Here is a 13,995-nt window from a genome sequence, read left to right on the forward strand (position 1 = left end):
AGGGGCTCTCAAGCGGCCACTGAGATGTAATGAGTGTAAGAATGCCTTTAACAAGACACTGTCCTCTATTTTTTGTGTGTGAGAAAACTATATATAAACAATAAATGTCTCCTTTTGAATACAAGCCCTAGAGAAAGCCATGTCCAAGTGAACAAGAAAATATGAATGAGGTTACCCATTGCAGCACTGACTGTCCTAGCAAGACAGGAAGCCAAACCAAACAAAAGACATTAGAAAGGGAATGAAAAAAATTGCTGTCTGTTCACCCACTGGAGCCCTGTACAACAACTAAAATTAAAAACGCTGATTAAGTACATAAATATCAACATGGAGAGAACAAGTCACATGATGTTCGTGAATAGTAGCAGAATGTCACAATCTGAGAAATTTAAACCTTTGCAAAACCATACTGTGCATAATTTTCACATGTACATATATGTAGCAAGCATGTAATCTCATGGGTTAGAGGCACACAAATTCACAACAGTGGCTTGGTTGACTTTAAGGAGAGGAGGAAGACAAGAGGAAAGATGAAGAATAAGGCTGTGAGGTGGAGGGAGGGCTGGGGAAGGTGACTTCTGCTTTGTTGGATGTTTTATTTCTTAATTTATGACAAAATTTTACCATGTGTTCATTTGAGGAGATGGATAATCCAACTGTATTTTGTATTATCTGCCTACCTTTGTAACTTTTTTTTATAACAAAAAAGATGACCATCCATATGTCTGGCCATCAATAAGGAATAAGAAGGTTTGGAGCAGAGCACATCAGTGGACTGATAATAACCATGGGTGTTGAGGCCACTCAGACCTGGCTTCAAATTTCAACTCTCATTTTGCATGAGGGGAGCAATCCCTTCCTGTGATCTCCATTCTGCAGGGGAAAACTACAAGGAACACCCTCCAAAGGGGCTGCTGTAAGAATGAGACCTGATTGCCCACTCAGAGTATTCCATACACCCCAGTGCTTCATAACTGGTAGGTGGTGGTGTTATCAGCCAGAGAAGCATTGTTGTTCAGTCGCTCAGTTGTGTCCAACTTCTTGCCACCCCATGAACTGCAGCACACCAGCCTGCCCTGTCCTTCACTATCTCCCGGAGCTTGCTCAAACTCATGTCCATTGAGTCGATGATGCCATCCAACCATCTCATCCTCTGTCCTCCCCTTCTCCTCCTGCCCTCAGCCTTTCCCAGCATCGGGGTCTTTTCTTATGAGTCAGGTTTTTGAATCAGGTGGCCAAAATATTGGAGCTTCAGCTTCAGCATCAGTCCTTCCAAATAGCTTTGGGAAATACTACATTTGAGAGGGAAGCCCATTGGTGCTGCAGATGCCGTAGAGGATGTGGCAGCTGTTCTCAGGGAATTCCTGAGCCCTCGGGACTCCTTGTATCATAGACAGGAAGTCAGGGAGGAAGACACGTTCCCCCTGGTTGCAGGGCAGCCTTCCGTGCAGCTAGAACTAGACAGATAACCGTCTGAATTCTCCACCCTCCTAAGTCGACACGGAGATTGGCTTCCAGAAAAACAGACCTTGGAATGAAGCTTCCGTAATATTAGAGTGAGTGAAACAGGGTCACTGAGTGATGACCTCTATGAAGAAAATTAACTGAAAACCAGAGGCCCAGGGGGTCAGGAAAACTGTATTTTACCGAAGGCCATTTACAAGATGGAAAGAAAACCCAAAGGAAGATGAGGTCAAAGGGACTTTGGGGAAGGTGAATAGCCTTGAAGTTGAAACATCTGCTGAGATGGACATTGTTTCCAACCCAAACACCATGACCACAAGCCGGGGATGGGTCACAGTCTGCGCTAAGTGGGGCCAAGAGACTCTCCATCCCTGACCCTGGGCTGGCCTTTCCACAGCTGCTCTGGGCCATGTGACTTCCCAGGACAGTCCAGATCTCACTGAGCTCTGGTTGTTGGGAAGCCTGGCTTCTGCTACACACAAGGAGACTGTGCAGCCATGAGGCTGGGAGCCTGGACCTTGGAGCCTGGAGCCCCGAGCTCAGGCCCTGCCTTTTATTACGCCTCCTATCTTAGGGACAATGATCATACCTACCGCATAGGGTTGTGGGGGTTAAAAGGGCCAGTGCACACAGCACAGCACACACCCAGAAGCGCTCGGTAAAAGTTAACTCGTCCAAAGGCCTCTTCTTAATCAGGTGTGGTCTGGGCGCCAAGCCCACCAGACACTCAGATGAAAAGCCCGAGCCAGATAAATTTCTAACCATGTCCCCAGGCACTGGGTGTTAGCCTGGGCCCCTCTTTCTGACCCTCGTTCCCCACCTCCCTCCTCCAGCTTTAAGGCAGGACATCAGCTTTAAAGATGACCAGCTTTAAGGACAGCAACCAGGTGGGGAGAGTTCACCTGGGAAGGTAAGAAGTGAGCACGAGGTCTGGTAGCTGAGAGTGTGATCCTTCCAGGGCACACTAGCTAATGATACGCCCGAGATCATGCAGGCTCCCCTCGCTTCCACCTCTGCCCGGAGAGCCTGGCACCATCGGTGCTGACAGCCATCTCCTGGGGAGGGGCCAGAGGAGCAGGACCCAGTTTCCACATCAGTCATGTCTCCCCAAACCTGAGTCTAGACACTTGACACGTAATGTTCTTGACCTCTTTTCCTGCCCAGCCAGCGTTTTCTAGGGCCTGTGCCATTGCTACCATGCTGGCTGTGGTCAGACATTTTTTTCCCCTTTCTTGGTTAAATGCTACCAAGTGGGGGAGGGACAGCTCAGACTTTCCAAGGGAGGGACAGTGTTACGAAAAGTCTAAGGGCTGCCCTGTTTATCTTTTCTTCAAGCGTTGCACAACCTTTGCTCCATGGAGGGTGGAGAGCACACGCTTCTGGACAGGCCATGGACAGCAGGGAAAAATGGTGGGAGCCCACCCAGGGCCTGGGGATGCCATTAGGACCCGAGTTCCCAAGATTGTTATTTAATATGTGGTCCTAATCAGATCCTGTACTGGAGGAAAAAGGATGCTATGAAGGTTAGTGTTGAGTAAAAGACCTTAAGGTATTACATCAGTGTCAAATCTCCTCAAGTTGTTAACTGCTTTGTGATTATATTAGAAAAATTCTCTTTATTATGAAACGTTGAAGTATTCAAGGTTAAGGGAACATGATGTATGCAACTTGTCCTCAAAGGATTAAAAAATGTGTGCTAATAGGCACACACAGATGCAAATAATAAAGCAAACAGGTCAGAGACTGAACCAAACAGGGTAAAGCGTACTGAGAGAGCCTTTGCACTATTCTTGTTATCTAATTTGTTTGAAACTATTTTCAAGTAAAATATACTTTTAAACACTAATAAAAACTAAAGTGCCTTTGGCTTAGGAACTTCACTTCTAGGAATTCAATGTGGGAAAATAATCTGAGATGAAAATAAATATATATCGAAGAATGTCACCAAGGTGCTATTTATATCAGTGAAACATTGGAAATAACCTAATAGGCCAAGCATTGGCTGGCATCTAAGGCAAGCCTTGTGGTGGTCACGTGGATAAGACAGGAGCCGAACTGGCAGAGCTAAAGACCTTTGGGTTAGCGATTTGATTGGAAGCGGGGTTAAGAGCAGGCACAAGCCTGGGTTAGCCGGCCCTGCGCTGATCCGGGTGGGAGATTCGGAGGTTTGGCCTCTGGCTGGTGCCCACGTGGAGGCCCACAGAGATGGGGTGCTCTTGGGGGGAGGATGAAGTGGTGTCCAGAAGGACTCCCAAGGGCATGACAGTTGGTTGAGGAACACTGGGTAAGGGGTGCCATAAAGGACAAGGGCACCAAGCATCAGGGCTTAGCCTTAACTGTCAGAGAGGTCATACAGGCAGTGGAATGCCTGGGTCTAGAGCCATTGAGGGGAGGGGCCTGGGCTGGAGACAGAAACTGATTTAGGCCTGAGAGCTTTTTTTCTTTTCCCCTTTTCCCAAGTTTCCAAATTTTCCATGATGCATGTGTCTTAATACTGACAGAACTTTAAAAATTATTTATACAATCGCTTAATTCATTACCATGTGAGTGAGACAGACAGAATCTGCCTGCAATGCAGGAGACCCAGGTTCCATCCCTGGGTGGGGAAGATCCCCTGGAGAAGGGAATGGCTACTCACTCCAGTATTCATGCTTGGAAAACCCCACGGACAGATGAGCCTGGCGGTCAATAGGGTCGCAAAGAGCTGGACACGACTGAGCGACTAACACTTTCACAGTGAAACAGCGGGCACCCAAAGGATCCTTACTCTGCTGAACAGCATCCTTCCCCCTGCCCGAGCACAGGACCCACGTATTGGCCCCTCCAGAGGCCGGGCTGTCCAGGAGGCCGGGACATTTGGGATGGAGGAGGCACTGCACACTGCGCATGTCCAGCAGCGGTGTGAGTTCGGCACTCCTCGCCCCATCCGTCTACCCTACCCATCCCCCCTCCCATCCCCACCTCCTACCCAGAGACTCCTTCCTGAGAGCCAGCTCTGACCTGGGGGACTTCAGCACTTTGTGGAGCAGCTCCTTTGGGATTTTCCGGAGGTGGATTTGTGTCCCCACCAGAGGGACCAAGTTCATCTCCATCCATTTCTCACAGGCGGTGGTGAGGGGCTCTTCCTTGTACTGAGAAGATAGGAAACGCCCATTGAAAAAGGAGTCTCTGGTACTTACCCTGGTGGTACAATGGTTGCGAGTCTGCATTTCCACTGCAGAGGTGTGGGTTCGATTTGTGGCCGGGGAACTAAGATTCTACCCGCCGAGGGTGCAGGCAAAAAAAAAAAAAAAAATTAAGGTAGAAAGGAATCGCTGATATCTCAGCGCCCTCTGCTGGAATATGATGATCCAACAAGCGTGCTCTTAGAAGGGCCGTGCTGCAGCCCTGCTCAAACCTCTTCAAAACACATGCACTGATAACATTTTCTGAGTGTTTGCGATGCTCAAGGCGCTGCACTAGGTTGATTCAAATCCATCCTGCTACCCTATGAGGTTGGTTCATCATTATTCCTATTTCACCAATGGAAAATCTGAGGCTTCAACATTCCTGCTCTTGCCTGAGGTCATACAACTAGTTAAGTGGTCTGACCTAGTTAAGTGGGCTTGCATGCTGAAATGCAACTAGTTACATGGGCTTGTATGCCGAAATCTCTGGACTGACGTCTGTGACTGATCACGGAAGCTCCACCGGCCTTGGGTCTCACTTTTCTCCTCTGATAATGAGAGTTAGAATACAGCATTTATTGCCAACCCTGACGTACTGACTGGGCCCAAATGGGATGCATTTCCCTCAGTCCCACCAAGAATGTCCTGGAACGTTGTCTGCTGTTTTGATGAGAAAGGCTGTCCCTTTTCCCGCCCTCTTTCCCAATTAAAGCTTTTCTATTTGGGGGTGGGGGGTGTTAAAATATTCTTTTAAAGATAAAATGATTTTTTTTAATTGTTCACTTGGCAAAATAAAAGGTGGGCACAGTTAGGTTGGTGCCATCAGACAGATTTCTTGGCGCTGAAATCCCAGAGTCTGGGTGCTCTTGAGGGTCCCCAAGATGCTGTGTGCCCGCCCAGGTTGTTCTCACCTTGCAGCCAGCCAGGTAGAAGTTTTTGATGGTGCTCGGCGTGAGTCCGCTCATCATGACGGTCACACACCTGCAGAGACAGAACACTGTTCCTGGAAGCCCCGGGCTGCGTTCAGGGAAGTGAGAAGCCCCAGAGGTTTTACTCAACCCCATGCCGGCAACAGGGTCCTTTCATGCAAGGGAAAGCGCCATATTTTAAGATAGTGGACATAGGGTTGGAGGACAAGACCAGCAAGGCTTGTTGCAAAGAGCTCTGGGCTAAGGGATGTGAGCTCTGAGATCAAATCTTTCCAAAGAAAACAGAGTAGCTTTGGCACCAAGGAGAAGTATTACTATTTAGAGATTAAGCCCCTAAAAGAGCCTTGCTGTTGTTGTTTGGTCGCTAAGTCGTGTCTGACTCTGCATCCCCATAGACTGTAGCCCACCAGCTCCTCTGACCATGGGATTTCCCAGGTAAGAATACTGGAGTGGGTTGCCATTTCCTTCTCCAGGGGATCTTCCCAACCAAGGGATCAAACCCTCGGCTCCTGCGTTGACAGATTTTTTACCACTGAGCCAAAGGGAAGTTGAAAAGCGCCTTGCTAGGTTTTAATTTTAGCCAGGATGACATTTGGTTGCCTTCCTGCTGAAGGCAAGTTTTTCCTGTACAGACCATTTGAGAGCTTCTTAGAGGGGCCTCCAGTCCTATTTCCTCTCTGTATGAGAGTAGACTGAAAAAGCAACTTTCTGATGAAAATCTCCATCCTTTTCACACCTAGGCCTCATTTACTTGTTGTTCAGTCAGTCGCTCAGTCACGTCTGACTCCTTTCAACCCTATGGACTGCAGCACGCCAGGCTTCCCTGTCCTTCAGTATCTCCCTGGAGTTTGCTCAAACTCATGTCCCTTGAGTCGACAATGCTATACAACCATCTCATCCTCTGTGGTCCCCTTCTCCTCCTACCTCAGTCACTCCCAGCATCGGGGTCTTTTCCAATGAGTCGACTCTTTGCATCAGGTGGCCAAAGTACTGGAGCTTGGTTCATTTATTTATCAAGGATCTGTTTACTGAGCACTTACTGTGCGCCAGGCACCCTTCGAGGCACTTGGGTTACCAAGAACAAAGCCAGTGGGCCCAGCACACATTAACATACAGACAGGTGACCACATTATGACAGCTGTATCCCAAAGCCGATAACACAGAGAGGCTCTGGTCACTCTCCTCCCAAGCCTCAGGCTCTCCTCTGCTGGCAAAACCAGGTAGAACCTGCTCCTATGGCCTTCGAGGTCTGCATGACCTGCAGTCAGCCTAACTGCCCCACCCACCTTTCCCATCATCTTTCCACATCCCTCCCTGACTCTAGCCACATTGATTCTCAGTGACCAAGCAGTTCCAATTTCTATGCTCTCATCGGCAGGAAGCCCCCTCTCTCACACCCTTGACAGCTGGACTCCTCCCAGGCTCAGTTCAAGTACCACCTCCTCTTGGAAGTCTCCGTGGTTGCTACTCCCCACGTGTTCCCTTTGCTTTGATTGCCATGCCCTTGTTCAGCCTGGGGCTTCTGCCTCCTTGAAGCCAGAGACTGCCAGGCAGCAGCCCTCCCAGCATATATGCATCCCAAGAGTCTCGTCTGCGGCAGCCTCTGTGGCAGGTTCTGGAAATACCTGCCATGTACAAGGCTCCTCCGCTCCTGGGGCTCCTGGGCTCGCCGTGAGCCGAGCTCACAGATCAGCGAGGGGAAACCAGCTGTGAGAGGGGCCATGCGGAAGGTTCAGGCCCCACCCCTCACCACGGGCGGTGTTCTTCAGGTGCTGGCTTTGCCAGGGGAGATGCGTGGGCGGAATTAGCTGGGTTTGAAGCTGGGACGCAGAAAACAGTGCTCCTCACACCTTCCGCCATGGTCCCCCTCCTCACCGTGAGCCTCCCTAGCTGGGCGGGCCTGGAATGGTCAGATTTCCCAGACCGGAGGACAGAGAGCAAGTTCTGGGGCCACCCAGGCCAGATGCCTGCGAACTCAGAGAGGCTGGGGATCTCCACTTCCGGAAGGTCTAGCGGCATCAGGCAGTAACTCACAGATGGAGTTCAACTTTGCACGGATGCAAGGAAATGTCCTTCCAGCCCCGTGGGCCTGGAGGGACCCAAGTGACTCTTCAGGAGGGTGTGTGTGTGTGTGTGTGTGTGTGCAGGCAACAACCAGTAACTATGATCCCAGTTGTGTCAAAGCAGTCACTGATGCAAATGATGTGTGCGTCTAAGGAGCAGCGCCCTGTATAATCCACACACACACACACACACTTCATCCCCTGAAGATGGGTGGCCTCGAGGGTGGGTGATTCAGACAGTGGCCATCCAGCGGTTTTGCGCTGGCGGGGATCTCAGCCAAGATGACCTCTGAGAGCCCATCCAGCGCACCTGGGGTGGCAATGCTATCAGAGTGACCTGGGGGACTTCTGCTCACCCACATACACAGTCGTGTGCACGCACACTGAGGCTTGCACTGCCACATCCCTGCCAGCTGCACCATCAGCCTCTCGAAGGCAGGCAACACCCACCCCAGCTGGGTGTCAGGCCCGCCTGGCTCTGAGCTAGGATTCCAGCCCCACCACAGTCATCTGCAGCACCTCGGGGAGGGCCCGTGAGCCCTAGGCGGGCCCAGATTTGCCCATCAGCGGAATGATAGTCTTGGCTCAGTATCCGGAGCCCTCCCTGCTCAGGCATTCAAGATAAGGCATGTGGAGGAGGAAAGAAAGGATGACCTGCCATTCCTGACTCTGCCCCAGATAAGCCACAGTGAGGGCTCCAGAAGGACCATGGGGCTTCAAATCTGGCCCCCGGTACGGCAGCCAAGCCTCACAGACAGGAGGTGGCTGGAGGGAAGCTGGCCTTCCAGATTTGGGGTCAGAGATATCTCCCTGCATGGCACCAGTCACTGAGAAACACCTGTGTACAGAAGCTGTGATTTCATAGTGATGATACGTCACAAGGCTACGTTCAGCTAAAGTCACATGACACACAATGGCCGGGGAGCGGGGATTCTCAGGAAAACCTGGACCAGGGTCAAGGTCAGACGCCTTGGTTCACCTTGAGACTCCACGACCTGTCCCTGCCTATGACAGCTAACCTCCCATCCCCCAGCCATCCACCAGTCTGGCCAGGCTGACATGCTGGAGTCCCTTGTCTGTGTGTCCTCTGCGGCCACAACCAGACCTCTGACCGCCTGCACCCCTGGGTTCAAGCGGCATCTGCATCACCAACGAGGCTTCAAGATGCTCCAGACTGAGGATCTGGCCAGAGTTATTTCAGGTGACCCCAGAAATGAGGCATTGACTCAAAAAAAAAAATCTGTGGGGTTGAATCTGGCGAGGTGAATTCTATTAAAAATGAGTTAGGTCCTTGAAAGAGATACTGCCCCTGCCTTTTACAGAGCTGCGGATGTCCTCTGTAGGCTAGGATGGGAAGCCCATTCATTCATTCCCTCAAATGAAGAAACGGAAGCTTAGGGTGGTGAAACAAACCAGGCAGAGCACCCCTGCCCTAAATCTCTTGTCTACTGAATTGCATCAGGAAGTAAGAAATCAAAGGGCGACAAGAAACCACCCCTGTGTTCAGGATGTGAGAGTAGTAAGCACACATCTGTGGAAAATCCCCAGAGAAGGGACAGAATATTCGAGAAAAATTAATCAATGCTTTTCCATGTGGTTCACTTACCTTTCATAAGCATTGATGGAGTGTAGGATTATTAGATGATACCAAAAAAAAAAAAAGTGTGAAGAGCCAACTCGTTGGAAAAGACCCTGATGCTGGGAAAGATTGAGGACAAAAGCAGGAAAAGGCAGCAGAGGATGAGATGGCTTCACTGACTCAATGGACATGGGTTTGAGCAAACCCCAGGAGATAGTGAAGGACAGGGTAGCCTGGCGTGCTGCAGTCCATGGGGTCACAAAGAGTCTGACCCAACTGAGTGGTTGAACAACAACAAAAAAAGGTGGGGGAGGGAGTTCTAAGAAATGCTCCTCCAAACTGCAGGTACCAATTTTACTTGAAATTAATTTTATATAACACAGAATTTTCCATTTGAGAATCCCCCACCTTTCACACCACCCCACTTCACTCTTTCCCAATGTCTCGAAGACAGTTGGACAGGAGCTTCAGAGGGCAGGGACCCTGCCCATCAGGCGCCCACTGCCTCTCTGGTGTCCTGGAAAAGCCCATGAAGTCATTCTTAAAGGAACACACGCATGAAGGTGTGGTTCAATCAATGGCTGAGCCAAATCCATCTGGCCCAGGGCCACTGAGGCGAGGGGGAGTGGGAAGGGTCAGGACCACCAATGAGAGTGGTGACGTCACCACCTCGTCTGAGCAAATCAGAACAGGAGGTGTTAGGGGGGCAGGCTCTGGGGCCCCTGGAGCCCTCGGGGTCCTGGCTGCTCTACCAGGAGGCTGGGTGGCCTCACCTTTGAAACAGGCTGCCAAACTGGAGGATGTGAGCAGCGGCCAGCACGCCCAGCACGTCATCTAGGCATATCTTCACCTCCCGCATGTAGAGGTTCTTCAGGGCCGTGGCGAAGGCTGGGGAGGCAGCATCCGAGGGCCAGCCATCAGCCTGGGGGCTCTGCAGCCCCCTGTCCCCCACGTCCAGGCGTCCCCTGCCCTCCACCCTTCACCACCAGCGTGCTGGAAGAGTGTCCCGAGTTGGGGACGGGCAAGATGCAGCAGCCAGAACGCACCCGCTCGGACCTGGGTGCAGACGCTGCCCAGGCTCCCAGCCCCCAAAGCAGTTGAGGATGAAGCTAAAGAAAACAGAGCTCTTATGAAAAATCTTGTGTGAGTCTGGGCCTTGGGGCTTCTGTCCTAACCTGGTGGGTCTGCGGCCTGGACAGGGAGGTGGTCACCGCCCAACATGTGTGCAAGGAGGCACGCTTTGTTTTCTTTGGACATACTTAACAGCAGGTTGTCCTCAGATTGTCTGACTCTCTGTGACCCCATGGACTGTAGCCTACCAGCCTCCTCCATCCATGGGACGTTCCAGGCAAGAGTACTGGAGTGGGTTGATTGTCATTTCCTTCTCCAGACGATCTTCCTGACCCAGGGATCAAACCCCGGTCTCCCACATTGCAGTCAGACGCTTTACTGTCTGATCTATCAAGGAAGCCTTCCTTAGAGTCTGGGGTCTTCAAAAAGGTTAAGGACCCCTGGGAAGAGTCAGGATAATGTGCTAGTCCCCAGTTAGGGGCAGACGGACCCAGCTTATTCCAAGTCCTGCCTGATCCCAAACAGTGCTGGAGTGCGTTCCGGGCACTCAGAGGACAACTAGCCCCATCGAGGCTGGACGATTTCCTGAGGGCACGAGACAGCAGGTTCTATTAACGCCTGTCAGCAGGTATTTCTAAGTGGCCAGGATGGGAGGGGGAGAGGCTGAGCCCAAGGAAGCCCTCTGGGCTGCTGGAAGGCAGCCAGAAAGGGCCCTGCGGGAAATGGTGGGGGCTGGGGGCTGCGGGGGCAGGGGGGCGATGCCCAGGGCAAGGGTGGGCCTGAGAGCGCTGCCTGGGCGCTACGGCCCATAAGGGCTGTGACATCGTCCTTCCCGGGTCCATCTGGGAAGGCTGCTTCGGCCTCTTTACAAGGATGAGCACCTCTCTGTAGCACAATTCCCCATTCTTTCATTTCCCCAAGTTGGCCCCGCCTCCTGCCCCGCCTCCTGCGCCTCCGAGCTGTTTACTAAGGAGGCGCTGAGCACTGTGCGCCTCCAGTTTGTGGTGTTTCATTTGCTTTCAAACCTGAGAGGGCTGCTGTTCAACGACGTTCTCAGAATGCCAGGACAGGGGCACGTTACCTTCTCTTGTGACCAGAGGGTCATTGATCTTCAAGGAGAGGATCATCTTCTTCACGGGGCGCTGTTCTCGGCTCCTCCCAGGCTGCTGGGCTAGGGAGAGAAACAGGACCAGGGTGCACAGGTGTGACAGCCGCAGTGCAAGGCACAGTGTGAGGCTGCAGGACCGTGAGCACAACCTTGACCTTGGTGTGGATCACGCTGTGCTTTGCTTATCTTTATTTGCTTTTTTTTTTTAGTGAATGTGTGGTTGAAATGATTATTTATTTTGAAATAGTTGAAGACTCGTAAGAAGTTGCAGTTTTCATTCCAATCCCAAAGAAAGGCAATGCCAAAGAATGCTCAAACTACCACACAATTGCACTCATCTCACATGCTAGTAAAGTAATGCTCAAAATTCTCCAAGCCACGCTTCAGCAATATGTGAACCGTGAACTTCCTGATGTTCAACCTGGTTTTAGAAAAGGCAGAGGAACCAGAGATCAAATTGCCAACATCCGCTGGATCATCGAAAAAGCAAGAGAGTTCCAGAAAACCTTCTATTTCTACTTTATTGACTGCCAAAGTCTTTGACTGTGTGGATCACAATAAACTGGAAAATTATGAAAGAGATGGGAATACCAGACCACCTGATCTGCCTCTTGAGAAATGTGTATGCAGGTCAGGAAGCAACAGTTAGAACTGGACATGGAACCACAGACTGGTTCCAAATAGGAAAAGGAGTACGTCAAGGCTGTATATTGTCACCCTGCTTATTTAACTTCTATGCAGAGTACATCATGAGAAACGCTGGACTGGAAGAAACACAAGCTGGAATCAAGATTGCTGGGAGAAATATCAATAACCTCAGATATGCAGATGACACCACCCTTATGGCCGAAAGTGAAGAGGAACTAAAAAGCCTCTTGATGAAAGTGAAAGTGGAGAGTGAAAAAGTTGGCTTAAAGCTCAACATTCAGAAAACGAAGATCATGGCATCTGGTCCCATCACTTCATGGGAAATAGATGGGGAAACAGTGGAAACAGTGTCAGACTTTATTTTTTGGGGCTCCAAAATCACTGCAGATGGTGACTGCAGCCATGAAATTAAAAGATGCTTACTCCTTGGAAAGAAAGTTATGACCAACCTAGATAGCATATTCAAAAGCAGAGACATTACTTTGCCAACGAAGGTCTGTCTAGTCAAGGCTATGGTTTTTCCTGTGGTCATGTATGGATGTGAGAGTTGGACTGTGAAGAAGGCTGAGCGCCGAAGAATTGATGCTTTTGAACTGTGGTGTTGGAGAAGACTCTTGAGAGTCCCTTGGACTGCAAGGAGATCCAACCAGTCCATTCTAAAAGAGATCAGCCCTGGGATTTCTTTGGAAGGAATGATGCTGAAGCTGAAACTCCAGTACTTTGGCCACCTTATGCGAAGAGTTGACTCATTGGAAAAGACTCTGATGCTGGGAGGGATTGGGGGCAGGAGGAGAAGGGGACGACAGAGGATGAGATGGCTGGATGGCATCACTGACTCGATGGACGTGAGTCTGGGTGAACTCCGGGAGTTGGTGATGGACAGGGTGGCCTGGCGTGCTGTGATTTATGGGGTCGCAAAGAGTCGGACACAACTGAGCGACTGAACTGAACTGAACTGAATCATGTCCCCATGGGCCAACTTTTCCCAATGATCAGACACAACTACTGTGACTTTCAAAGCAGGGACATTGAAGGTCACACTGACAGCGGCCCTCCCCCTTCCCTCCCTCTTTCTCTCATTAGGCTGTGAGCAGCCTGAGGGCTTCTCAGGTGGCTTAGTGGTAAAGATTCCCCTTCAATACAGGAGGCACAGAGACACAGGTTCGATCCCTGGGTTAGGAAGATTCTCTGGAGGAGGAAATGGCAACACACTCCAGTATTCTTGGCTGGTGAATTCCATGGACAGAGGAGCCTGGCGGGCTACAGTCCATAGGATTGCAAAGAGTCTGACAGGACCGAAGTGACTTAACACGCATGCATGCACTGAAAATCTTGGAAACAAGAGTCCCAGGGCTGGACACAACTGGTGGTGCTTGCAGGGGAGACACTGAGAAGTTGTGACAGTTTGGCCACTGAAGTCTCATTCCCGCACCTGCCTGATGTCCCCCAGCCGGGCCCAGCCTCTAGCACGGGGCTGCAATTAGAACGGCTGTCTTAGGAGGGCCCCATCCTTCAAGTGAGCCTGTTCTATGTCTTCTGTGTGTGTGGTTTTTTGGCCGCACCACATGGCATGTGGGATCCTTAGTTCCCTAACCAGGGATGCTTGGAGTCTGAACCACTGGACCACCAGGGAGGTCCCAACTGACACCACTCTAGACTTACTAAAGGCATTAACGATAGCACTGTTTTCCCCTTCCAAATTCTCTTGACTTTCCGAAACTACAATGAGACATCACCTCACACCAGCCAGAATGGCTATAGCAAAACAATACGTGCTGGAGGGGGTGGGGGGAGAAGGGGACTCTCCTACGCTGTTGGTGGGAAGGTAAATTGATACCACCACTATGGAGGTTCCTTAAGTAAAAATAGAGTTTTTTCTTATTTTTAGAGTTTTTTCAAACACCATATGACCCTCCAGTCCCACTCTTGGGCATACATCCGGAGGAAAACATGAGCTGAAACGATC

General features: G+C 50.6%; 1 protein-coding gene across 1 annotated transcript in view; it reads right to left on the reverse strand.

Moving 5' to 3' along the window:
- The window catches only part of BTBD16 (BTB domain containing 16), a 51,519-nt gene that overhangs the window by 24,545 nt on the left and 12,979 nt on the right, over positions 1 to 13,995 (reverse strand). The window contains exons 5-8 of the mRNA XM_070363952.1: positions 11,355 to 11,444; positions 9,976 to 10,090; positions 5,543 to 5,612; positions 4,465 to 4,595 (exon numbers count right to left, since the gene is read on the reverse strand). Of these exons, the coding sequence (XP_070220053.1) occupies positions 4,465 to 4,595; positions 5,543 to 5,612; positions 9,976 to 10,090; positions 11,355 to 11,444 (406 nt within the window). The remainder of the gene's footprint in view (positions 1 to 4,464; positions 4,596 to 5,542; positions 5,613 to 9,975; positions 10,091 to 11,354; positions 11,445 to 13,995) is intronic.

Source organism: Bos mutus, chromosome 26, assembly GCF_027580195.1.
Source record: "Bos mutus isolate GX-2022 chromosome 26, NWIPB_WYAK_1.1, whole genome shotgun sequence".
In the NCBI taxonomy this organism is placed as follows: domain Eukaryota; kingdom Metazoa; phylum Chordata; class Mammalia; order Artiodactyla; family Bovidae; genus Bos; species Bos mutus.